This window comes from Lutra lutra, chromosome 5 (genome assembly GCF_902655055.1).
Source record: "Lutra lutra chromosome 5, mLutLut1.2, whole genome shotgun sequence".
NCBI lineage: Eukaryota > Metazoa > Chordata > Mammalia > Carnivora > Mustelidae > Lutra > Lutra lutra.
Window position 1 is genome coordinate 87,162,038 of NC_062282.1, and position 27,349 is coordinate 87,189,386.

General features: G+C 40.9%; 1 protein-coding gene across 2 annotated transcripts in view; it reads right to left on the reverse strand.

Annotated features, from left to right (window-relative positions):
* The window catches only part of ANKRD55 (ankyrin repeat domain 55), a 94,420-nt gene that overhangs the window by 47,330 nt on the left and 19,741 nt on the right, over positions 1-27,349 (reverse strand). For both annotated transcript variants that reach the window (XM_047731600.1, XM_047731601.1), the window contains 3 exons: positions 22,359-22,481; positions 10,335-10,465; positions 8,378-8,487 (listed from right to left, as the gene is read on the reverse strand). In XM_047731600.1, the coding sequence (XP_047587556.1) occupies positions 8,378-8,487; positions 10,335-10,465; positions 22,359-22,481 (364 nt within the window). The remainder of the gene's footprint in view (positions 1-8,377; positions 8,488-10,334; positions 10,466-22,358; positions 22,482-27,349) is intronic.

Here is a 27,349-nt window from a genome sequence, read left to right on the forward strand (position 1 = left end):
TGTTCCATTAGTGGTAAATGTAACACGAAGAGCGCTAATTAAGCGCTAATTAATTAGGGATACCCTTCTGGTTATTTGCTCTGGAGGGAAATAACCAAGAAGCCCAAGGTTTAAATCTAGTTGTACCACTGTCTTTGGGGGAGCTGGGATCATGCTGTGATTTAATTCTGCATGATCTCTCTGAGCTTCTGGATCCTCACGTTTATCACGGCGATAACGGCACGGGGATAACGTGGTAAGGACTGAATAATGAAATAGGCATAAAGCTCTTAGTACAGTGACTTGAACAATGTCTCTAAATGCAAGCTTTCTAAATTCAAAAATTCCTCCATCTAGTGGGATGAGGCTATAAAAATAATTGCACAGTGGATAATGTTGTTTTTGTCTTCATGATTCTATTTCATTCCTGGATATATTTTCTCTTACAGTTGCTTTGTAAGGCTGGAAGGCAAATGGCAACTGACTTTCTTCTCTCTACTGGCCATTGTTTAAGCTCTATGGCTCATTTGGTCTCAAGTGTGGGGGGAGAGTGGGAGGGAAAGGCAAGAGGTCAGCTGTGGTCCAGTCTGGTTATCCTCAGCTAACCCTGAGCAGACTGAGATCATATGTAGCTAGATGGCATCTCCTGGGACTGCCCCAGAGCAGTGATCACACTGAAGGAAGTTGGGCTCTGACCAGATAGGAATGAGGGAAGGGAGGGCAAGACCTCTTGTCACGTCCTGGGGATGCCTCCAAGAGGGCATGGGATGAATCCTGTACCTGGGTATTTCTCTGTTTGCTTCTCAAATCCATTTGCTACCCTGCAATGTCTTTATTGTGCAGGCTTCTTTGCCCTCTGACTTCTGAGTTTGGCCAGGAGAGCTGACAGGGGAGAGGAGGGAAGACACTTCCTCTTCTGACTTCTTTCTTTTACCAAAAACCAGGGGTCCTGCTAGGTGGACCACCTTCTCCAGTCAGAGCTGTCAGCAGGTTCCAATAACAGCTCCCTTCCTTGCCCCTCTGGTCTAGGGGTGGAACATTTTCCTGTTTTGGGGCGGGGCGGTGGTGGAGGGGAAGGTGAAGTGGGGAATTATGTTACCATTTCCCGTTAGTTAATTTTCAGTAGTCTCCATGAAGCTTTGTACAGGTACCTTCTACTATTCCACGACTTCGCTCTTAGGACCTTGATAGATACATGCCAGTCTATTTTTGCTTCAACAGTTTGATTCCTAAGTGCTTCAGAGTCATTGATTTTCAAAGATGGACACAAATTTACAGATAAGTATGCTTGCTTGGTCTCTTTTTGGCAGAGCAAATGACTTGAGCCCCAACCTTGTAGGGCCATCCTACATTGCCTTGGTGGTGATCCAGCCTAGACTAGAAAACAGGTGTTTGGTTCCCCGCCTGGGGCTTCCATGATGTTCCATGGTACAGGGGTAATCTGCCAGGAGCTGGTCCCACATCTATCTTAAACCAGAGGACTTGCAGACCTCTTAGTTTTGTTTTCTCAGAGCCCTCGTTCTGTGTTAAGGTGGCTCAGGAGTATTTCTCCCACAACCCCCAAACTAGTCTCCTCTTAGCACCAGCTCTGTCCTGTTCTCAACTCTCTAGGGAGCAGCACAAAGCCTCCCTTATCCCAGGTAGCAGGACAGTAGGTAAACGCCCCGCAAGAGCACTCCCAGACAGGCAGCATGGTGAATGGTAAGACAACAGATGCTAGGGCCAGATTGCCTCCATTAGAATCCCTGCTCCATTACCAGCCAGCCAATAAACTTAGGCAAGCTAGGAAAGAAACTCTCAGTGCCCATATTTTCTTACCTTTGAAACAGAAGTAATAATAACACCTATTACTTAAAGATCTGTTGTGATTTTAAGTGTGTCAATACATACAAAGCACTTAGAATGACATTTACAAATTATCTATGATTTAATAATTTATAGAGAGAGAGTGTGGGGTGGGCAGAGGGGGAGAGAGAGAATCTCAAGCAGGCTCCATACTCAGCGTCAAGCCCATGCGAAGCTTGATCTCGTGACCTGAGATCATGACCTGAACCAAAACCAAGAGTTGGACTCTCAACCAAATGAGGCACCCAGGCATCCCTAATTTAATAATTTTTTTAAAATTCCTACTCTTGGGGCGCCTGGGTGGCTCAGTGGGTTAAGCTGCTGCCTTCGGCTCAGGTCATGATCCCAGGTCCTGGGTTCGAGCCCCACATCGGGCTTTCTGCTCAGCAGGGAGCCTGCTTCCTCCTCTCTCTCTGCCTGCCTCTCTGCTTACTTGTGATTTCTCTCTGTCAAATAAATAAATAAAATCTTTAAAAAAAAAAAATTCCTACTCTTTATGTTTGGGGAAGCCCCTGATCTCCATGAGGTGATTGGGAGGTCAGAGATCAACTAGATGTATGCTCAAGTGGGAGCGGCTTGCCTCTTTGGGCTTCTCTGTTTTGCTGGCTCCTTGGGCTCAAAGCCCTGGATCTGACCAGCACAGTGATGGCTGGGGAAAAGGGTCCCTAAGTTAGCTGTCTGTCCTCCTATTCCTAAAGCTGCTGACATGGGAGTATGCTGTAATAACAGCACCCACCCACAGGTTAGTATACATCACCTGGCAACTCGAGAACAGGACCCCAAAGAAATAATTTCCTTCTTCCCTCTGTCTGTCACCAAGAGCCATGAAAAGAGGCAGAGCCTCTGGCACTCCGGCAGAAAAGAATGTGCCAGTAACCATGGAGACCATGAAAAAGACTGTGCTGTGGGCCCTGTGGCTGCATTCAGAAGAAATCATTGCTTGCCTTCCAATGCTAGTATATGCAGCGCTGTACAAACACAGCTCCTTTCTCTTTGGAGCTTCATCTTAACCCGCTTTCACACAGTGCCCTCTGAATGTCCAAGCCAAGGAAGCAAGAAAAGCCATGGTGAGCTGAAAGGGAGAAAACGTGGACCTACTGAGAACTGAGGGTTCAAAGCAGAAAAGGGAACCATGAGATAAAACCCGCACTCCTTTGCTTTTGTCCACCACCTTGCTTTCCTGTTCATAATTATAAATCTCTTATTCCTGCATCAGTTTAAATCCCCACTGAGCTGCAGCTTAGCTAAGGCTGTGTATTGGAACTTGCTGGTTTGTTCGTGAGTTGTTTCCATCACAGAATCTTGCTGGGAACACAGGGCTAATGGAGGTGACCCCTTGGCTTGTTTATAAGCAGCTACAGTCTGAGGCTTCACTCTAAACAACCTCCAGTTGAGCACTGAGTAGAAGGAGCACGCTATTTGGAAATCTGAGGGTTATCAGGTTTTTTTTTTTTAAAGATTTTATTTATTTATTTGACAGAGATCACAAGTAGACAGAGAGGCAGGCAGAGAGAGAGAGAGAGAGAGAGGGAAGCAGGCTCCCCGCCGAGCAGAGAGCCCGATGTGGGACTCGATCCCAGGACCCTGAGATCATGACCTGAGCCGAAGGCAGTGGCTCAACCCACTGAGCCACCCAGGCGCCCCAGTTATCAGGTTTTTAAAATGAGTATGAATACCTGAGTTTAAGGACACAATGTGGCCCGTACATACATGTTTTATGATCAAGGGACAAGTAGAGATGAATGTGCACCAGCAAGGTGGGGAAGGGAGTTTCAGGGAAGCTGAATGGTTGAGTTGATGTTCTTTGGATTCTAAAGTCTACCAAGAGTCTTGCAGCGGCCAAGGGAAGGCCACCCCAAGATGGTCTACTTTGGCATGGACATTACTTTGAGTTTAAAGCAATTGAAACTCAGTAGATTCAGAAAGAGCTCTTTTGCTCCCCTTCAACTGCCTGCCTCTACCTGGAAGAGAGCTATTAACAGAGATTCCCTTTTACCTAAGAAACTTACCTGTCTAATAGGGCAATCTTTGTTTTCCAAATATCTCCTCTCATCTTTCTTCTCATGGTCGTCTTCCCCTTGTCTGCTCAGATCCCAACCCCTCTCCTTAGGTTAGCCTCATGTTGCTTGACTGTCTTTGGAATTTCCATGTCTGTGGGAATCCATTCCCAGTACACATGCTACTTTTAGTTTTACCTGTGAATCTGTCTCATGTCAATTTGATGCTTAGCCCAGCTAGAAGAACTCTGAAGGGTAGAGCAAACAACTCGTCCCCAATGCAAAAATGGGTATATTTTTTTGTGGACCTGTGTGTGCTAAGGTAAAGAAGACTGGCGTGAGAACTGGTGAGGTGACAATAGCAGGGATTTGTTCTTTAGCACTGATCTGTAGTATTTCTTTATTTCTATCCATCTTCCATCACAATTAATCACTACTATCATCAATATAAGCAACACTTATTGAACACTGATAATTGACAGTGTTCAGTGCTTTTCACATGTTTTCTCATTTACTTCTACCTTTTTACTATGAGATAAATATTGTATTATCCATACCTTGTAGGAAAGGAAGTTAGCTGAGCTTTGACATGTTAATATGGTCATTAAGAGGTGGACCAGATTCAAACCCAGTCAGTCTGACTCCAGATCTTGGTTTTCAGATACATAGAGTAAAACAAGATTACAAATGAAGAAACTAAGCAAAGAGAAAACAAGGGCAAAGAGAAAACAAGAAAAGACGATGCAGTTATGGTCCTACATGTGTGCCAAAGGTGGGACACAAATTGGGCTACGGGTGTTTTAAACACACAGAGAGAAAAACATAAGTCACAGCTTCCACATAGTAAAAATCAATAATTTATCAGGAGAATTACAGCAGTTCTTTCTTTAGTAGAAATCTTTTTTGGGTTTTTCCTTTTTTTTAGATGCTGTGACAAAGTATTTCCTGACACTGAGACAATAGGAATTTTGTAAAGTTTCTTAAGGTAGGGCTTAATGACAGAATGTGGCAGTTAAAATACATTCTATAGGGGCTGCAGCAGTGGATCCTAGGAACATAGCAGGCCCCCTGGGCAGGTTACTTATCCTTACACATGCACTAGGTAATAAATTATCTTCTTAGTGCCTCAGCTTCCTTAGCCATAAAATGGGGATAAGATACCTATTACATAAAGGTGTAGTCAAGATTAAATAATACATGGAAAACACTCAGAACCTTGCTCAGAACATGGTAAATAATCAGTGCTGTTTGTCCTCCTTTTCTTCATCATTATAAATGCAGATTTATATACTTTAGTGGTTAGCTGAACCAGCCAAAAGTTGTATCCACTTAGGAAAATTAAGCAAACAGGTTTTCATGGCCTAATGGAAGGTCACTACTTCTACATTATGTCTGTAGGGTTAGAAGTACCCACAAGCCAGACCAATTTTTTTTTTTCCCAGAAAACAATTACAGTTTTCATGTGGGCACACAAACAGATGGAAGAAAGAAAGAAGGCCAAATTTCATGCCAGAGAACATGGCTTGACTACTTTCTGCTTAAAACACTGAATGCAGATGCTATCAAACACTCCGTGGCTGTATTTTTTCTCATAAGACAATGATAAAATACCTAATTTTAAGCAACATAATTCCATAGAGAATTCTTTAAGGCAAACTAGTTTCTAAATGTTCTCTAGGTTATAAAGCCAGTTGCTTTGCTATATTGATTGTTGAGGTTTAACCCAATTCATTTTTGAAGAACATTTACCAGAAATGATGTTTTGGTTTTGCAGTAGTTAATCTTAACCTTTGGGTTTTCCTAGTTACCACTGGTACTATTATCATAACCAAAGTAGGATTTCATCTTTCAGAATCAGCTAAGTGTCCATTTAGGACAATAACATTATATCGTCAGGACACAGAAGGATGTTTATTTTTCTGGCTTCCCCTCTTCTGAAGGTGGTGGCTGGGTCATTAGGTATAATTTCAAGAGAAGGGGAAACCACAACTCTGTGTTATCTGTTATAGTGATGTAATGTAAATCCTAGAGAATCTAGAGCCACTGCTGGGCATAATAATAGACTGATATGTCCATGAAAGAGGAAGTACATTTGGATTGGTTTTCAATTCATTAACTGCAGTGATTTGAGATGATGAGCCCAATCAACTGACCAAATTGACCTTGAGTATGATTTTGACTGACAAGTCTTGGTTCACCCCTCAGGTGCAATGGCATGATGATGGAGAGAGCTTCTCACCAAAATTCATGACCTCCTTTTTTGGACTGGAGTCACTGCCAGGAAGTGGATTCTATTCTATATTCCCAAGTGCTCCTTATACCTATGTGTGGTATAGGACCAGTATGGTAAATGACTAGTCCTTATTAAAAGAATGTGAGCAGAAGTGAATTTTATCAAAGGCTGAGATTTTAAAGAAATAAGAGGGGTATCTCCACATTACTCTTTTCCCATTCCCAGGCTGAACAAAGAAGAATTCTTTGATCCTAGAGGATGGTGGAGTCACAAAATAGAAGAAACTTAGATCCCTGAGTTACCATGCAGAGGGAAGCCCCCCCCCCCAATCCAGGAATGCCTACATTGGACAAAGCTCTTCCTGTGTTAAAACATGGAAGCTTTGGGTTTAATGTGTTACAAAAGCTATAATCACCATAAGAAAAAGCAGTCATTTATCTTCCAGAGTCAGGCAGATTTTGAAATGACCACTGGGTGAGGCGGGTAGAATGAAGTAGAGCCAATCAAGGCAGAATAGTCTTTAAAAAAAAAAATTATTTATTTATTTATTTGACAGAAAAAGAGAGAGAGATCACAAGTAGAGCAGCAGGCAGAGAGAGAGAGGGAGAAGCAGGCTCCCCGCTGAGCAGAGAGCCCGATGTGGGGCTCCATCCCAGGACCCTGAGATCATGACCTGAGCTGAAGGCAGAGGCCCAACCCACTGAGCTACCCAGGCGCCCTGGCAGAATAGTCTTAAAGGCACATTTTAAATATATATATTTTTAAGATTATTCTTAGGAAAACAGTGTGATTTTGTAACTAAATATTTTTGTGGGTTGTCCAGAAAAGTCATTCTTTCTTTTTCCTGGTTCATCAAAAAGGAGTCATCCTTTATGATGTCTACTGATTGTTAGCTCTGAGCTTGCTATTTCTTCTCTAAACTTCCTTGTTTTGTTGGGCTTTGAGTAAATCCTAGTTTTTTTTTTTTTTTTTTTTTTTTTTTTTTAATTCCTGGATATAATCCAATGATAACAAGAGGTAGTGCTTGGTTGGGAATAGTTCTGGAATTTCCCAAACCCTTTTAGTGTAAAACAGAATGAAATGAAGAAATCTGTTAACCTCTCAACTTTGTTCTCATGAACCCACACAGAGCTTTAGTTTTAGTTCTGGATACAGGGTCTAGGGGATGAGGCTCCCAGAATGCCACCCCCTGTGGTGCTAGTCTGGGGAATGCTAAATTCCTGTCAGAAGCATGTTCTGTTCTGCAGAAGTTAAGGAAGTGCCCAGAATGTTGCTGATTCCACAGTGGCAAATGCTGTTATTAGGTGCTCCAAGGGCTTTCAAAAGATTATAGACTGAGGCCTTTAGACACAGAGGATTGGGGAAGCTATACTTGGTCTGGACAAAACTCTTTCCTTTGTTGCTCAATTGTCTTACAAAAATGTGACCCTTTTGATCATCCAGTTTACTTGAGTATATTTCTTCATACAGCTCCCAGCGACTCAGAGGCCTGGTTCGCTTTCTAACCCACTTGTTTCTCTGTCTCACTCTACTTTGCTGGGTCCCTTGCCTCCTTCCAACCCATAAACATTAAGCATGACTCTGGGGTACCTGAGTGGCTCAGTTAAGTGTCTGACTCTTGATTTTGGCTCAGTTTGTGCTCTCGGGGTCCTGGGATGAGTCCCTCATCAGGCTATGCACTCAGTGGGGAGTTTCCTTGGGGGTTCTCTCCTTCTCCCTCTGCCCTTCCCCCTGCTCAGTCTCTCCCTCTAAAAGAAAGAAAGAAATAAATCTTAAGAATGTTGGCATGACTCTGACTTCAGACATTAATTTTTATGCCCAGTCAGTGCTTTTCCACTCCCTTCCCACTATCTGAAATTATCCTATTTATTTTGAAATTACCCTCTTCATTTGTTTACTGGTATGCCACTTAGCACCTTCACTAGAATATAAGCTCTTTAAGGTCAGAGACCCTGTCGTGCTTACTGGGAACCCCTATGGCATACAATAGCACTTGGTCTATGATTAAGCACTCAAGATTTATTGAATCAATAACTGCCTGATTGAATGAATACATGAATTCAGATAATTAAAAAAATAGCATTTCTTAAATCAGAGATTAGGAGAAAAGGGTTTTATTGAAGTAGGAGGGGATTTGAGATTACGAGTTTAAGATTCTTCCAGGATATTTTGAAATATTCTGAAATGTGGTCCTATCTGCTACAACTTAAAAAAAAAAAATGGACAGGTTTTGTTTTTATTCACCACTGAGGTTGATTAAGTGACATTCTAATCCAAGTTAAGTTCCTGCCAATGTGAGCATTGTGTGAACCTGGCTACTTACCTCACATCGGGCTCAGCAGTGGCAGCATGCAGTGGCAGACGGCCATTTTTATCTGGGATATTGTGCTTGGCACCATTTCTAAGCAGACTCACACAGCCTTCCAGCCAACCCTGAAATATAAGAGCAACTGTGTCATTATATAACACAGCCTGGTATAACACAGACCAACAAACTTTCTCCAATTTTCTTTCTTTTCTTCAGTGTGGCCAAAACCATGTCTTACTGATCTGAAGTGGTTAAGTGGTTAATTTCAGCCCTTCAGCGTAAGGCTGATGGTCTTTGAGGTGTGGCTTCCTGAGTTTCCTAGACTCTCTCCTCTGTCTCCCATTCCCTATTTCTTAGTTGCTGTTTTCCACTTTTATACTGAATTCCTAGGGCTAAATGTGGCACATGGTAACTCTAGCCTCTCATTCTATGGGCCTAGCTCCAAATCATGCTTGTCAATGGTCTGACCCAGGTGCCATGGTCCAATTCCAAAAATTGGGCTCCTATGTCACTCTTGAGTTCCAGCCTCCACTCTGTGCCTCAGTTTATATCTGATAAGCAAGCTTTGGTCTACTTTTCTAAGTTCCCTTCCTAGTAACTACAAGGGTAATATTTTGCTTATTCTAGTCTGTCTTCTCCTAGTGTCTAGAATCCTAACCTGAGCCCTAATCCAAAGGGTAGGACCCTGCCATCTCATTGGCTGATTTTTCTAATGCTGAATACGGGGCAACTACCAGGGCCCTCTAAGATTTCCCTATAGCTGTGTTTCACCTACTATGAATTTCCCTCAAGAAACTTCATGTAAACTCCCTGCTGTCCACTCACTCTCCAGATTGGGAGTGATACTGCTGCACCTCATGCTTGTCGCCTTCCTGGTTCGTCCTTATAGCTGGGCCATTTCCCCACTATTTCTCATTTTAGAGGGCAGATAAAATAGCCAGCTAGTCCTCCCTCCATTTCTGTTCTACACTACTTAAAGTAACTGACTCAACCCTACTGATAACAAAGTTTGGCTAAGGAGAATGCCTCCTACATTCATCCAGAGCCATTGGGGTTACTCATTCAATTATAAGTAGACATATAAGTAGATGAAACTATTATTATGAAGAGTAATATATATAACTCTCTCTCCTGCCTTCCTCCATTCCTGTATAGTTAAACTTGAAGACTACATGGTCCAATGAGAATGACTGATTTTCCCTCACAATACTGGAAGCAGTGAAAATCAAAATGTTATTAAATGAATGGAGAAGAAAGATAATGAAAAAAGAACCTTTTGGTTCTGGAAATTCTGGAAAAAATTCTTTCAGTGAGAGCACACTCATAGGTTCTAATATTGAATATTGTTTTGAGTTGACCAATAATCTATGTCTTAAGTAGAAGCAAATGTTGTTCAGTTAAATGTTGTAGTTTCCTAAAGTATTAAATCTGGTTTTAGTTTCTAATGTTCAAGTCATCAAAATCTCTGATTAAAAGGAAAAAATATGACCGGGAGACCCAAAAGAAAGGCATGCTGGACAAATTTTTTAGTTGCCTAAGTTTTAGTTTTTGAAAACAGACCTTCTGGTGGGGGAGGGGTTGAAACATTTTTATCATTTTGCAACATTTCCTGGAACTGTGTGTATGTGGTTTTCTTTTTTTCTTCGGAAAAGAAACTAGAAAATCACTGAATATACTTGAAACCAGTGGTCACTATTCAGAACCAACAAGTACGTTTTTACTCACTATGCTCTGGGTGGTTCCACATGTGTTTCTCTTTCACTTGTGATAAATGTAGGATACTATTTTTTACTACATTTTACAAATGAGGAAGGAGGTAAAGTCATTTGCCTAGGTTTATATACATCCATAGTAAATACATTTGTATACTGAGTTTGGAGCTGTGATAGACCCTTCTCCTGCAAGAGGGACCCCATAACAACACATTTAGCCCTCCCCATTCCCTGACAGCCACCAAAGACATGATTGGTACCAGATAGGTTGCCAGGCATAGACTTGTGCGACCATAAGCATCCTGCATGTTAATATTGGCCCCCATCTTCAACAACAGCTTCACTGTGTCCACTTGACGTCCAGAAACCGCATGCATCAAGGGTGTACATCCTGGAAGGAGACATTTCAACAGTCTTTAATAATATTTGACTTGTGAAATCTATGGGCAAACTTTATTTGCCCATATATGTGCTCTTTGCAGATAAATGAGCTGCTCTCAACACAAACGCAGCTGCTGAGCTACATGGGACAGGAGAGAAATGAAGATCATTGTTGCTACATTAATACAAACTATGTATTTTTTTCTGGTTCTGTTAAATCTTCTGTTATTTTGCAGTAATGGGTTGATTAAAACATTTTGTGCCAATGATAAAAATTCCTCATTACTACCTTGAGAATTAGCATGACTTGGGACATAATAGGCAGGTTTATCCTGACTTGGCTTGAACAATGTAGAATCTGGAAGTGTCCAGAAAGCAACTCCAGCCAGGCAGACAGGTCTAGCCCACTTTACTAGAGGTGGTGGGTGATAAAGGGCAGCCTAGCCTTAGCTTGCACACAATCTAAAGAAAAGGGTCCACCCTTGTTGAAATACTTCTCTGTTTTGGTTATTAATATAAGCCAAGGCATTTGGTTCTTCATGTCTTGTCTTTCTGAACAAAAACAGAGATGAAATTACACATTGTAAACAACCTGTAGGTTTGTGGGAACAAGCCAGGCTGGTAAGGCAGAAGCCTGGTGCTTCACACTCCTTCAGGTGAAGAAACCAAATCTCAGACACAGTCCCTTGCCAACCTGAGACTTGTTTACAAGCGTTTTTGTTGGCGATTCACACCTTCTTCTAGTGAACTACAAGCTATGACCCTAGGAGATCCCTGAGAATGGACAAATGGAGGGACTGCTGTTCTCACCAAAAGACTGCACTGGCAACCCAGTTGCTCTGCAGATCTCTCCCTTCCAATGCTCTTTGGGTAAAAGCAGCAGTGAAGCGCTATGTCTTAAATAGTTGCAATAGTTCCTTCTTTATTTCTTCCTCCCTCTCCTCTTTCCTTTCTTCCCTCGCTAATCCCTACTGTCCCTCCCTCCATCTCTATTCCTTTTTCTGTTTGTGGGTGTTGAATTGGTCTAGCGCCTGTTTGTTGAAGAGGCTGGCTTTCACCAAATTACATTTGCACCTTTGTCAGAGATCAGTTGAGTATATTTGTGTGAGTCTATTTCTGAATTTTTTGGTCTATTCCGTTAATCCATGTGTGCATCCCTCAGTCATTACCACAGTCTTGATTTCTGTAGCCATAGAATAAATCTTGAAATTTGGCAGACTGATTCCTCCTGCTTTCTTCTTCTTTTTTTTTTAACATTTTTATTTTAAAAAAAGGTTTTACTTATTTATTTGACAGACAAGATCACAAGTAAGCAGAGAGGCAGGCTCCCCGCAGCCTGAAGCGGGGCTCTATCCCAGGACTCTGGGATCATGACCTGAGCCAAAGGCAGAGAGGCTCAACCTGCTGAGCCACTCCGGTGCCCCAACATTTTAAATTTTAACTCCAGTTAGTTAATATACAGTGTGATATTAGTTTTAGGTATACAGTATAGTGATTCAACACTTCCATACATCATCCAGTGCCCATCACAACCCCTGCCCTCCTTAATTCCCATCACCTTTTTAACCCAACCCTTCACCCACCTCCCCTCTGGTAGCCATGAGTGTGTTCTCTATAAGTAAAAGTCTGTTTCTTGGTTTATCTCTCTTTTTTTCCCCTTTGCTCATTTGTTTCTTAAATTCCACATATGAGTGAAATCATATGGTGTTTGTCTTTAAGTGACTTATTTTGCTTAGAATTATATTCTCTAGCTCCATCCATATTGTTGCAAATGGCAAGATTTCATTCTTTTTTATGGCTGAGTGATATTCTACTATATATAGATATAGATACAGATATAGAAATAGATATAAATACAGAAATAGATATAGATAATATAAAATCAATCACATCTTTTCTACCCACTCATGGAAACTTGGGCTGCTTTCATATCTTGGCTACTGTAAATAATGCTATAAACATAGGGGCATGTATTCCTTTGATTTAGTGCTTTTGTATTTTTGTGGGTAATAGGGTAGTTCTATTTTTAACTTTCTGGGGAAACTCCATACTTTTTCCCCACAATGGCTGCATCAGTTTGCATTCCCATCAACAATACATGAGGGTTCCTTTTTTTCCACATCCTTACCAACATCTGTTGTATCTTGTGTTGTTGATTTTAGCCATTCTGATGGGTCTGAGGTGATAACCACATTGTAGTTTTGATTTTCATTTCCCTGATGATAAGTGATGATGAACATCTTTTCAGTTCTCAGTTGGCCATGTGTATGTCTTTTTTGGAGAAATAACTGTTCATGTCTTCTGCTCATTTTTAAACTGCATTATTTGTTTTTAGGTGTTGAGTTTTATAAGTCCTTTATATATTTTGCACACTAACCCTTTATCAGAGATGTCACTTGGCAGATACCTTCTCCCATTCCATATGTTGCCTTTCAGTTTTGTTGATTGTTTCCTTCACTCACAGAAACTTTTTATTTTGATGCAGTCCTAATTTATTTTTGCTTTTGTTTCCCTTGCCTCAGAAGATGCATCTAGACAAAAGTTGCTATAGCCAAAGTCGAAGTTTTCTTTCATGATATTTATGGCTTCGGTTCTCACATTTAGGTTTTTAATCTATTTTGAATTTATTTTTGTGTATGGTGTGAGAAACTGGTCCAGTTTCTTTCTTTTGTTTGTTGCTGTCTTGTTTTCCCAATACCATTTGTTGGAGAGATTATCCCTTTCCCATTGGATATTCTTTCCTGCTTTGTTGAAGATTAATTGACCATATATTTGTGGGTCTATTTCTGGGTTTTCTGTTCTGTTCTGTTGAGCTGTATGTCTACTTTTGTGCAAGTACCATACTACTTTGACTACTACAGCTCTGATATAACTGAGTTCAGAATTATGATACCTTCTTTTTCAAGATTGCTTTGGCTGTTCAGGGTCTTTTGTGGTCCCAATCAAATTTTTAGAATTGTTGGCTCTAGTTCTGTAAGAAATGCTGCTGCTGGTATTTTGATAGGGATTGTGTTAAATGTGTAGATTGCTTTGAGTGGTATGGACATTTTAACAATATTTGTTCTTTCAGTACGGGAGCATGGAATGGCTTTCCATTTCTTTGTGTCCTCTTCAATTTCTTTCATTAGTATTTTATAGTTTTCAGAGCACAGGTCTTTCATTTCTTTGGTTAAGTTCATTCCTAAGTATCTCACAGTTTTTGATGGAATTGCAAATGGGACTGCTACCTTAATTTTGCTTTCTGGTGCTTCGTTACTGGTGAGAGAAGAGCACCAGATTTCTGTCCGTTGTGCTGCAACTTCGCTCAATTCATGTATCAGTTCTAACAGTTTTTTGGTGGAGTCTTTTCAGTTTTCTATATAAGTATGATGTCATCTGCAAATAGTAAATGTTTTACTATTTCCTTACTGATTTGGACACATTTAGTCCTTTTTCTCATATGATTGCTATAGCTGGGACTTCAATACTATGTTCAATGGAAGCAGTTCTTGAAAGTAGTAACTTTATGAAAAGGAGATCCTGGTGTGCCCTGCAGTGTGGTGTCCCCTGTTTACTAGAACGTGGCCCTTCGAGAAGAACATCCTATGTGCGCTGCTTATGCCCTGCTGTTGCATCTGAGTCACTTTTCCTTTCAGTGCAGTCCTCTGCACTGACTTTGTGCCTTTTGTGGGCTGTGCTTCCTCTGTGGTGTTAATGGGACTCAGGGAGCTGTGAGGGAGAATGCCCACTGGGGAACTTCAGAGTGGGGTGGCAGTGTGTTGGGCCATTAATTCTATGCTGGATCTCCTGAAGTACCATGGTGGCTGAAAGATGTACCCCGCATCAGGAGTCATGCGGCTGTCTGGGGGCTGCACTCTGGCTGGGTGCTGTGGCTGGGTGGGGGACAGGTGGCAGTTGTGCTCCTGGCTGCTGGGCAGGGCATGTGTGAAGCTTTAACAAAATGTGCCTTGAGCTCTGGGCCAAGGCTGTTAAGTGTCTGTGTAGCCCCAACTCCCACAGGTGGCTCTGTGTTTATGATGGGGGACAGGGGAAGAAAATGGTGCCTGCCAGTTCCCTCATTTTCAGAAATCAATATGAGCAGATCTGTCTCCCACTTGCCCCTGCTGTTACGTAACCTGCCATTTTTGTGTTGCCTCCACATAGTCTGCTATCTCGTTAAGGGTATCAACCCAGCCATCACTTGCCCTCCTGGGCTCACCCAGAGCTGAGTCAGCTGACTTTTAAAGATCTAGGCTCCAAGTCCACTGGTTTTTATAAAAACTCACAGAATTCAGCCCCTCTTCATAAAAAACATTATGGGAATTGGTCTTCCCTGTGTGAGGTCCTGTGTAAGGGCCTGTTTCTGTCCACAGTCCATGTGCAGCTCCCTCCCTCCTACAGGTAGCTTTCCCCCACCTCACCTTCCTGACCTTCCTAACCTTTCAGAGGCAGCTAATTCTCTATTTAGTTGTGGAGTTTGTTCTGCCAATCTTCGGATCACTATCCAGTTTATTTACTTGGAGATGGATGATACCTAGTAAACATGGGATGGTGTGAGCTCGGGTTCCTCCTACACCTCTATCTTCTAAGTTCTCCTTCCTACTTTATTCTTTTTCAGAATTGATCTCTACTAATTCTTTGGCCTTTCTGTATAATTTTAGACAATTCTGTGTATATCTACAAAAAAATCTTGCCGGGGTTTGATAGAAATTGCATTAAGCCTGTATATGAATTTGAAAAGCACTGCATATTTACTATCTTGAGTCTTCTAATCCATGAGCATGATAGGTCTTTCCATTTATTTAGAACTCCTTTGATTTCTGTCATTAGCATTTCATAGTTTTCAGTATATAAATTTTTTTTTTTTTAGATTTTGTTTATATATTTGACAGAGAGAGATCACAAGTAGGCAGAGAGGCAGGCAGAGAGAGAGGCGGAACAGGTTCCCCGCTGAGCAGAGAGCCCGACTGTTGAGTGATTTTAAGTGGTATTAAAGGGTTTTTTTGGTTCTGTTTGTTTTTGTTTGCTTTTTTTTCATGAGAGAGAGAAGGAGTGAGCAGGGGGAGAGGCAGAGGGAGAGAAAGTTGTTTTTTTTTTTTTTTTAAGATTTTATTTATTTATTTTACAGAAAGAGAGAGCACAAGCAGGCAGAGTGGCAGGCAGAGGGAGAGAGAAGCACGCTCCCTGCCAAGCAAGGAGCCTGAAGGGCACTTGATCCCGGGACCCGGAATCATGACCTGAGCCGAAGGCAGCCGCTTAACTGACTGAGCCACCCAGGTGCCCCAAGAAAGAGAGATTCTTAAGCAGGCTTCAAGCTCAGCATGGAGCCAGATGCAGGGTTTGATTCCACAACACTGAGATCATGACCTGAGCTGAAATCAAGAACTGGACACTTAACCAACTGAGCCACACAGGCATCCCAAAGGGTATTACAGTTTTAATTCGATGTCCGTATGTTCATTTCTGGTATACAGAAATACAATTTGTTTTTCTGGATTGATCTTATCCCTTGTGACCATGCTAAACTCACAAAATCAAGCTGTGCAAAAGGGAATAGTTTTATTTTTTTCATTTTCAATAGATAGGCTTTTTATTTCCTTTTCTTGCCTTTTTGCACTGGCTAGAACTTCTGCCACTGTGCTGAAGTAAGAAAGAGTGAACATCTTTGCTTTGTTCCTATCTTAAGAACAAAGCATTCAGTATTTTTTACCATTAAGTAAAATGTTAGCTCTAGGGTTTTCTTTCTTTTTTTATAGATCAAATTGAGGATGTGCCCCTCTATTCCTATTTTTATGAGTTTTTAATCCCCACTGTGTAAAATTTTTTCACATGCTTTTCTGCATTCATTGATATGATCATGTAATTTTCCTTCTTTAGCTGGTTAATATGGTGGATTACATTGATTTTGAAATGCTGAGTCACACAATTCCTACAACAAATTCCACTTGGTTATGGTATATAATTCCAGTTATAAATTACTGACTTATATTTGCTAATATTTTGCTAAGGTTTTCTATATCTTATGAGGAGTACTGGTCTTTAGGTTCATTTTTTTTTATACCATCTGGTTTCAGTATCAGGGTAATATTAGCTTCATAAGTGTAACCAAGAAAAGTTTCCTTCTCATTTTTTTCTGGAAGAGTTTATTTAGAATTGGTACTATTATTTTTTTTTAAAAGATTTCATTTATTTATTTGACAGACAGAGATCACAAGTAGACAGAGAGGCAGGCAGAGAGAGAGAAAGGGAAGCAGGCTCCCCGCTGAGCAGAGAGCCCGATGCGGGTCTCGATCCCAGGACCCTGGGATCATGACCTGAGCCGAAGGCAGAGGCTTTAACCCACTGCACCACTCAGGCGCCCCTAGAATTGATACTATTATTTAAAAGTTTGGAGAGATTGTTGCTGGGAAGATGGCGGAGTAGGAGGACCGTGGGCCCACCTCTTGCTGCATGGTTGCCTGGAGAGCACCTGCATCGGCATAAATAACCCAGAAAGCAACCAGAAAGCTGGGAGAACAGATTCTCTGTGGCCTGACATAGATAAGAGGCCACAGCAAAGCAGATGTACCCCTCTGATCGCTCTTGGCAAGATCCCATCAAAGCACTTCCATAAGCCTAACAATGTGCAAGCAGCCCAGAGGAGGGCCAGCACCACTCCAGAGTGAGTCCTGCCCCAGGCAGAGGGGAGGAAAACCACAGGCCACTCTGACTGTAGGCACCCCCTACCACCAAAAGCTTCTCAGGGGACAACACAGGGAAAATGCCTGCAGTTTGGTGCTACTTCATGTCTGGTAAACTCCTGGTCTGACTCAACTCAAGCTCAAGGCAGCCCCTGACCGCCCCACTAACACCACAGGGACCAGACTCTGTCCACAACAGGTAGAGAGCCATTGCAGCCTGGACTGAAGGCAAACACAGCTCTGGCACAACGGTAGGACACCCCTATGGCAACACACAGAGCAGACACCCCTGAAGTGCCAGGTTCTGGGGAATAGGACATGGCACTGCGGGACCTCTTCTTTATTAGGCCTCTACTTTCAAGTGCGGGAGACGTAGCTGACTTTCCTAACACAGAAAAACAGACACAGCAATAGACAATGAGGAGACAGAGGAATATGTCCCAAATGAAAGAAGAGAACAAAATCACAGCAATAGACCTAAGCAAAATGGAGATAAGATATATGTCTGATACTGAATTCAAAGTAACACTCATAAAGATCCTCCCTAGAATCAAGAAGGAGTGCAGAACCTCCATGAGACCCTCCATCAAGAGATAGCAGCCAGGGGCGCCTGGGTGGCTCACCGGGTTAAAGCCTCTGCCTTCGACTTAGGTCATGATCCCAGAGTCCTGGGATGGAGCCCCACATTGGGCTCTCTGCTCTGCAGGGAGCCTGTTTCCCCCCACCCCCACTCTCTCTCTGCCTGCCCCTCTGCCTACTTGTGATCTGTCTGTCAAATAAAATCTTAAAAAAAAAAAAAGAGAGAGATAGCAGCCATAAAAAAAGAACCAGTTAGATCTACTGGACTCACTAAATGGAAATAAAAATACATAACCTGTAATAAATAGCAAACAAGAGGAAGTAGAAGAACGGATCAGCCACCTGGAGGACAGAGTCATGGAAAGTAATCAAGCTAAGCAGATGAGAGGGGAAAAAAGTACACAAAATGAGAACAGACACAGGGAACTCAGCGACACTGTCAAGGGTAACCATCGCATGACAGGGATCCCAGAAGGAGAAGAGCGAGAAAAGGGGGCAGAAGATTTGTCTAAAGAAAGAATAGCTGTGGGGCGCCTGGGTGGCTCAGTGGGTTGGGCCTCTGCCTTTGGCTCAGGGCATGATCCCAAGGTCCTGGGATGGAGCCCCGAGTCAGGCTCTCTGCTCAGCGAGGAGCCTACTTCCTCCTGTCTTTCTGCCTACTTGTGATCTGTCTGTTAAATAAATAAAATCTTAAAAAAAAAAAAAAAAGAATAGCTAAAAACTTCCTGAATGGGAGCAAAGAGAAATCCAGATCCAGGAGGCACAGAGAGCCCCCAGCAAAACCAACTCAAAGAGGTCTGCACCAAGACACAAAGTAAATAAGATGGCCAAAAGTAGTGATAAAGAGAATTTTAAAAGCAACAAGAAAAAGGAAAGCCGTGACATACAATAGAAACCCCATATGGCTATCAGTGGGTTTTTCAGCAGACACTCTGTAGGCCAGAAGAAAGTGGCATGATCAATTCCAATAGCTAAAAGGAAAAAAAATCTACAGCCAAGAACACTCTATCCAGCTATCCATTCTTCATTTAGAATAGGAGAGACAGAGTTTCCAAGAAGTTAAAAGCAAAACCAGCTACATCCCTGTCACCCATGGGTCCCAAATTCACAGTTCAGCTGTCGTCCTGCCTGAGGAGCAAGCATGGCCTGCTACCTGCTCAATGCCAAGACAACAAACCTTCACCTCAGATTGCCAAGGGCTCAAACTGACACTTTTCTCAAATTCCAGCTCCTGTGGTCATGTTTGTGCACGAAAGTGGGCATGATTATAACAGCAGAATGAAGTAGCACAAAGACTGACACTAATTCTGTGGAATATATAATGGATAAAAGGAGTGTGCTAGGCTGAGAACATCACCAACAAGCACGTCAAAGAACAATACATGCAGCATGATTCTGGTTAGTAAAAGAAACAAACCCGGAAAAAATAAAACAAGATGAAACCAGAGAGGGAGACAAACCATAAAAGACTCTTAACGCATAGAAAATAAACTGGGTGTTGCTGGAGGGGTGGTGGATGGGGGTATGGGGTAGTTGGGTGGTAGGCATTAAGGGGAACACTTGATGGAATGAGCACTGGGTGTTCTATGCAACTGATGAATTACTGAATTCCACCTTTGAAATTAATGTTAATTAATTGGATTTAAATAAAAAACCCCCACACACAAAAATTAAAAGTTTGTAGAAGTTTCCAGAGAAACCATGTAGGCCTGAAAATTTTTTTTTCTGGGAATTTAAAAATTTTGAATATACTTTCCTTAATGGTTATAAGGGGAATTCAAATAGTCTATTTCCTACTGGACGAATTGTGGTGGTTTTATCTTTTTTGAGAAATTCATCCATTTCATCTACATAGTCCTAAAGTTATGTGTGTGGAGTTTTTTTGTTGTAGTTCTTTTTATTGGTGAGATGTCCACGTGGTCTGTAGTGGTATCTTTGGTTTCACTCCTAATAGTGGTAGTTTGTGACTTCTTTCATTTTCTGTCAGTATTGCTAGAATTTTGTCAATGTTACTGATTTTTTTCAAAGAATCAGTTCCTTGCTTCATTCATTTTCTTTATTGCTTTCTGTTTTCAATTCCATTGATTTCTATTCTTTCTTTATTATTTCTTTCCTTGGGTTTATTTTGTTCTTCTTTTTCTACATTCTTGGGGTAAGAACTTAGATTATTGACTGATACCTTTCCTCTTTTATAATGAATGTATTTAGTGCTTTCCCTCAGTATTGTTTTAGCTGTGCCCCACAAATTTTAAGATGTCATATGTTCATTTCCTCTCAAAGGCGGTATAAGCTAGGCTTGAACCCAAAGAGTCTGGGTCTTAAATTATCACACAAGTGGTTTTCAACATTTGTTTCTCCTCATTTTCCATTTCTAGCCCCAAAGCAGATGTACTAGTAAGTCTGACTTAAAAACAAGCAAACAAAACCCCCCAAAACTACTATGGATAATTAGGGGCAACTACTCACTTTACAAAACATTTTATATACATTTAAAAACATTTTGCTGTCATGATAAGGAACTCCCAAGCTCTTCTTGGGCAGGTACACTGGCTAAAAATCATTATTAAGTTTCCGCAAGTAATAGAACAGAAGAAAACAATGACAGAACTTTCGTTACAGTCCCACAGGTCCCTGATCTTTTTTTTTTTTTTTTTTTTTTTTAAGGCCTATTTTCTTTCAGTTGTTTAGACTGGCTTATTTCTCATTTCTGTCGTACTATTTTTTTTTTTTTGATTTTTTAAATTTTTTTATTTTTTTTCAGCATAACAGTATTCATTATTTTTGCACCACACCCAGTGCTCCATGCAATCCATGCCCTCTACAATACCCACCACCTGGTGCCCCCAACCTCCCACCCCCCACCCCTTCAAAATTCTCAGATCGTTTTTCAGAGTCCATAGTCTCTCATGGTTCACCTCCCCTTCCAATTTCCCTCAACTCCCTTCTCCTCTCCATCTCCCCTTGTCCTCCATGCTATTTGTTATCTGTCGTACTATTTTCAAGTTCATTGATCCTTTCCTCTGCTTCCTCATTATGCTTCTGAACTTTTCTATTGAATTTTAAATTGTGATTATTTTTTAGTTTTAAAATTTTCTATTTGTTTTTTTGTATCTGTTATTTCTTTGTTAAGGGTTCCTATTTTTTCTTTTGTTTCAAGCACATTTTTAATTGCTCATTGAAGCATTTCTTTTTTCATGGCCTTTTCAAAATCTGTCAGATACTTCTTTTTTTTTTTTTTTTTAAGGTTTTATTTATTTATTTGAGAGAGACCATGAGAGAGAGCAGGAGAGGTGAGAAGGTCAGAGGGAGAAGCAGACTCCCCGTGGAGCTGGGAGCCCAATGTGGGACTTGATTCCAGGACTCCGGGATTGTGACCTGAGTTGGAGAGGCAGTTGTTTAACCAACTGAGCCACCCAGGCACCTGTCAGATAATTCTAACATCGGTTATCTCAGTGTTGGTATCTACCGATTGTCTTTTTCATTCAGTTTGAGGTGTTCCTGTTTATTGATATGACAAATGATTTTCTGTTGAAACCTGGACGTTTGGGGTATTGTGTTGAGTTGCCTAATCCTATTTAAACCCTCTATTTTAGCTGGCTTTCTCTGACATTGCTTCACAGGGGAAGTAAGGGTGGGTGGGTGTGTTTGTGTGCCCCCTCATCATTGCCAGGTCATATTAGAAGTCCAGGTTCCCTACTTTACTACCATTGACATCTGAGGGAGAAAAATCTTCATTACTAGGTGGTGGTAAAAATACTAATTCTCAAAAAGGCTTCCTCTGACACCACCCTGCCTGGTAGGGGGAGGGAGGCTCAGTAGCTGGGGTGGAGGTTTAAGATCTCTACTTGGTCTTTGCTGGAATGACAGGGCTAGGGTGACAAGTTTTTGTTTGCTTGCTTGTTTGTGTGTGTGTATGTGATATTTGGTGGAGTAGACTCATTACTGTCTAAAAGTTTTTTGTCTTGCTTTGTGGTCTCTTTCCTTGTTCTTTGGTTAGAGAGCAGGCTTTTGTTTGTGGGGCTTGGGGTTTTTTTTGGTCTGTGATTATTAGCCTTCCTGGGCTGTTGGATTCTTCAACTCCAAGTATGGGACATAAGAGGCAAAAAAGAAAACCAAGGAAACTTACACCATGTCATTCCTTGGGTCCCATGGTCCTAGCCAGTCTTGTCATTTTCTTTCCACTCTCTAGAGTGTTCTTATGTTTATATTACACACAACATCCAAGATTTTTAGTTATATTTAGCAGGAGGAGTAGAATAAAAGTACGTCTACTCCATTTTCTAAAAAGCAAATCTTTGCTTTCTGGCTTTAATAGTCACACTTTCCCAACATCCAGTGCTACCAAAAATAGCCCTCTTTCCATACTCCCTTTTTAACTACTTGGCCTATCTACTTCAGTTATTCATACAAAGAAGTTGAAAGTAAATCCAAACCAAATGGCTTCATTATACAAGGTGATATAAAAGAATTGGTAGATTTGTGTCCAAGACCATTATTTAAAGAACTACTAAAGGACCTTCAGCCACAGAGGCAGGATACTCCTTGTCCCTCCAGTATCAATGGTCTGTCAATATATGATTTTATTAACATTGCTCACTCTGAAGGCCTTCTGGAAACAATAGGACAGAACATTCTGCAGGATTAAAAATGGCATAAATAGCTCACCTTCACTGTCACAGCATTCTAGGATGGAAGGGTCTTCCCGAATTACTGAAGTCAGAGCATTGACATCTCCATTAGAAGCTGCCTGATAAACCATGGTCAGGTCGACTTCTTCAGATGAGTCACCTTCATGAATCAAACAGAGATACACTTAGTGTGTATACCAAACTCACTGAAAGAATTAACACCTACAACATCGCCCATACAAGTGATTCATGAAAACTTCTCTGATGAATCCAGGCAGGACGCTGAGTCATCCTCCTCACAAGCACCCTCAATGCTTCTGAAGAAAGGTGGACCCCTGTGGGCCATGTTGTAACATCACCATATACAGGGAAGGAGTTTGAGGGATTAGATGTCCTCTGAGATTTTACTATTCTCTGTAGGCCTTCAGGCTACTCAAAATCAGGTCAGAGAGGAAAAAGAGACCCTTATTTTGGTTCTAGGTTTCCCTCTTCGATCTGAAACACGTTAAACTTTTCAATGACTCCATTTACCCAACTCTGATAGAGATACTGCATTCTCTATGTCCTGTTCTCCTGATGTACTCTCCACCCCTTCCCACCCTGCTGTGTACCCCGAGGGGCTGACACTGACTGTATCACCTGGGCCCCCTCACTCTCTGGCTTGCCCACAGAAGACACCGCAGGAGACTGATCGGGAGAAGATAGAGAGGTAAGGAATTCCTTTCTGCCTTCTCCTGGTGTAGTGTCTAACAGTAGCTGCTTCTCTTCCACCAGGAGTTTCCTCCTCCCCAGAACCAGCTCTTACTGGGTTCCCTTTGGAACTGTTCTCTCCACCCTGCCTCATCTCTGTATGTAATCTCTACAAAACTAGTTGGGGTTTCGCGATAATGCTGTTTCCAGAAGGACCAGACCTATATGCAACTCCTTGGAATTTGGTAGTCACCTGTATTATACCTTTGAACCAACTAATGGTACTGCCAAAGGTGACAACAGAACTTCAGGTCAGGTGATGCCAGGGGAGCACTGAAGGGTTGGGAGGCAAGCTCTGCTCATGTGGAGACCCCTAGGGAGGCACTGTGCAGAGCCCCTCTACTTCTACAGTTTCTCCCCCACACAGCCATTATTCAGAGAAAATACATGTGTCCATACAGAGTTTTTAAAATCATGTTTTTCTGTGAATGTAGACATTACACCAGAAATACTTTACAGTTCTAATCTGTAGTTGGCAGTAATCCTAACCTTTTGGCTGGGTTTCTCTGCCCCAGTACTTCTGGGAAGTCATTAGTGATTTTTTAACTAGTTGACCTGTCCCAGGAGGAGCTTGTTATTGAAAATGGTTCACTTTTGACAACAGGCTGCTTTGTAAAGTGAGTAGCTGCTCCCTAATTTATCCATAGTAAATTTGTTGTTGGTATGGGTATTTTTAAAGCAGACTCATGTGCACTTTTGCCTGGGGGCTGGAAGTAGGAAGTGAGAGATACCAATGTCAGATGCCCCTTCTGTGGTAAGTGGGAAGACTCTGGAGGCACACAACTTGGGTTCAAGTTCTGATTTATACTAACTAGGTCTGTGAATTTGAAAATGACCCTCTCTGTTTCTTTGCTCCTAAAATGGAAATGATGAAGGCTGCGTGGGTGGCTCAGTTGGTTAAGTGTCTGCCTTTGGCTCAGATCATGATCCCAGGGTCCCAAGACTGAGCCCTGTCGTTGGCTTCCCTGCTCAGCAGGGAGTCCACCTCTGTTCTCCTTTTGCCCCTCTCCCTCACTCATGCTCTCTCTCTTCAATAAATAAAATCTTTAAAAAATAATAATAAAATGGAGGTGATGATGACAACCACTTATGTCTGTGTCTATGTGTTTACTCCAGAGATTATTCCATGGGGCCATTATAGCAGCAGCTTTCAGATATTTGAAGATTTTTTTTAAATTAAAAATTGTGGTGAAATATATAACAAAGTTTATCATTTCAACTCTTTAAAAATATATAGTTCAGGGGAATTAGGTACATTCCTATTATTGAGTAACCATCACCATAAATCATTTTCAGAACTTTTTTCATCTTCCAGGACTCAAACTCTGTATCCATTAAATAGTAATTCTCCATTCATGCCTCCTACAGCCCCTGGAAACCACCATGCCACTTTCAGTCTCTCTGAATTTGACAACTCTAAGGAATCATTTAAGTGAAATTAACAGTGTTTGTGCTTTTGCAGTTGGCTTCTTTTACTCAGGATAATGTCCTAAGGTTCATCTATGTTGTAGCATGTGTCATAATAGCCTCCTTTTTCAAGGTTGAATAATATTCTATTGTATGTTTAGACTACATGGTTTATCTGCTCATCCATCAATAGATGCTTGGGCTCTTTCCACCTTTTGGCAATTTTGAATGATGCTATATCGTGAGCACAGGATTCAAATACCTCTTTGAGACCCCGCTTTCAATTCTTTTGGGCATAAACTTCAAAGTGGAATTGCTGGAACATATGCTAATACATATATATATATATATATATATATATATATATATATATTTTTTTTTTTTTTTTTTTTTTTAAAGAACTACCATAATGTTTCCACAGTGGCTGCACCATTTTGTATTCCTGCCAACAGCACACAAGGGTTCATATATTCCCATGTCCTTACAGACACTTGGTATTTCCTGTTACTGTTTTATGTGTGTGTTTGTTTTAATAATAGGTAGTCAATAGGTGTGAAGTGATATCTCATGGTATTGATTAGCATGACCCAATGATTAGTCATGTTGAGTATCTTTTCATGTATTTGTTGGCTCTTTGTAAATCTCTGAAGAAATGTTTCCTTAAGTCCTTTATCCATTTTTAATCAGGTTGTTGAATTTCTGGTGTTAAGTTACAAAAATTCTTAATATATTCTGGATATTAACCCCTTATCAGATACATGATTTACACATATTTTTTCCCATTCTGTGGGTTGCCTTTTCATTCTGCTGATCATGTCCTTTGATGCCCAAAAGTTTTTAACTCTGATGTAGCTCAATTTGGCTATTTTTCCTTTTGTTGTTTGCCGTTTTGTCATCATATCCAAGAAATCATTGTCAAATTCAAATTTAGTGTCAAAAAGCTTTTCTCCTATGTTTTCCTCTAAGAGTTTTATAGTTTTAGATCTTATGTTTAGATCCTTGATCCATCTTGAGTTAATTATTATATATGGTGTTAAGGTAAGGGTCTGATTTTTAGTCTTTTACACATGGCTATCCAGTTGTTCCGGCACTGTTCCTTCCCATTGAATAGTCACAGCACCCATGTTGAAAATCAGTTAATTTAAATGTATGGGATTATTTCTAGATTCATAGTTCTGTTCCATGGATCTATATGTCTGTCTTTATGCCAGTATTATAGAGTTTTGATTACCGTAAGTTTGAGTATATTCTAAAATCTGGAAGTCTTGAGAACTCCAACTTTTTCATTTGTAAGATTGTTTTGGCTATTTGGGGCTCCTTGAGATTCCATTTGGATTTTAGGATGGATTCTTCTATTTTGCAAAAATTTTTTTTTGACAGAAGGTTACAAAACCATTTATATGCAGAAGATCTAATAAACAATACATAAATTCTTCCTTCTTTCTTCTTTCCTTATCTATTATCCATTTTTCTATCTAGTATCATTGGAATTTAGATGGCAATTACATTCTCTGTAGGTTTCTTTGGGTAGCACTGACATCTCAATATTATCTTCTAATCCATGAAACAAGGATGTCTTCCTATTTATCAGTGTCTTCTTTAATTTCTTTCAGCAATATTTTATAGTTTTTAGTGTATAAGTCTTTAGCCTCCTTGGCTAAGTTTATTCATAATTTTTTTTTTGATGCCGCTTGTAAATAGAATTGTTTTTCAAAAAACTTTTTAAACAATTTTATGGTTAAATTGTTTTGTGGAACTCCAGCAGTTAGAAATAGCAGTGAGTGAGAGTGACAGAGAAAGGGTATTTTAAGTGTTAAAGCACTATAAAAATATTCTGGGTCAGGGTGCCTGGGTGGCTCAGTTGTTAAGCATCTGCCTTCAGCTCAGGTCATGATCCCAGGGTCCTGGGATCGAGCCCTGCATCGGGCTCCCTGCTCGGTGGGAAACTTGCCTCTTCCTCTCCCCTTGCTTGTGTTCCCTCTTCAAAAAAAAAGAAAGAAAAATATTCGGGGTCACTTAAAAGGTAGTGAGTTTCCTGACATTGAAGATGGCTAATCTTGGGTAGATGGTCACTAAGGAAATGTATTATAAAAGGAATTCACACAGCAGGAGGCACAGCATAAAGGGACAGGAAGATGTGTGAGGCAGAACAGAATTTCCTTCAGAGTTCCTTCTAGCCCTGAACTATGATACTAAACAGTGGAGCATTAAGAAATAGGAAATGGGGGCGCCTCGGTGGCTCAGTGGGTTAAAGCCTCTGCCTTCGGCCCAGGTCATGATCCCAGGGTCCTGGGATCAAGCCCCGCATTGGGCTGTCTGCTCCGCAGGGAGCCTGCTTCATCTTCTCTCTCTCTCTCTCTGCCTGCCTCTCTGCCTACTTGTGATCTCTGTCTGTCAAATAAATAAATAAAATCTTAAAAAAAAAAAAAAAAGAAATAGGAAATGAAGGGGCTTCCACAGAGGATGGGTAGACACAGCTAATTTAAGTTGAAGTCAATGCAAATAATTAGGTATAAATTTAAGACTACACAAAGAATTGGAAATGAGGAAGTGTGATGTAGAAATGACATGTACAAAGAGAAGGATGAATGATGGTCCTTAAAGATTCTAAAACAAAATTTTTTTCTACCACAGGTCATGAAACCAAAGGTCACAAAACAGAAGATTTAAATAAACAAACAATATATGCATTCTTCCTCTTGTTCCTCCTTTTCTTATCTATCTCTGTATGTATCTATCATCTATTTTTCTATCTAGTATTATCTGACTACCATCTAGAACATGTTTTGAATAGCTCTAGCCTTTCTAATAGTGTGAAAGTAAAACAGATAGACTTATGTATGGGTACATAAAGAGAAATTCCAGAATTCA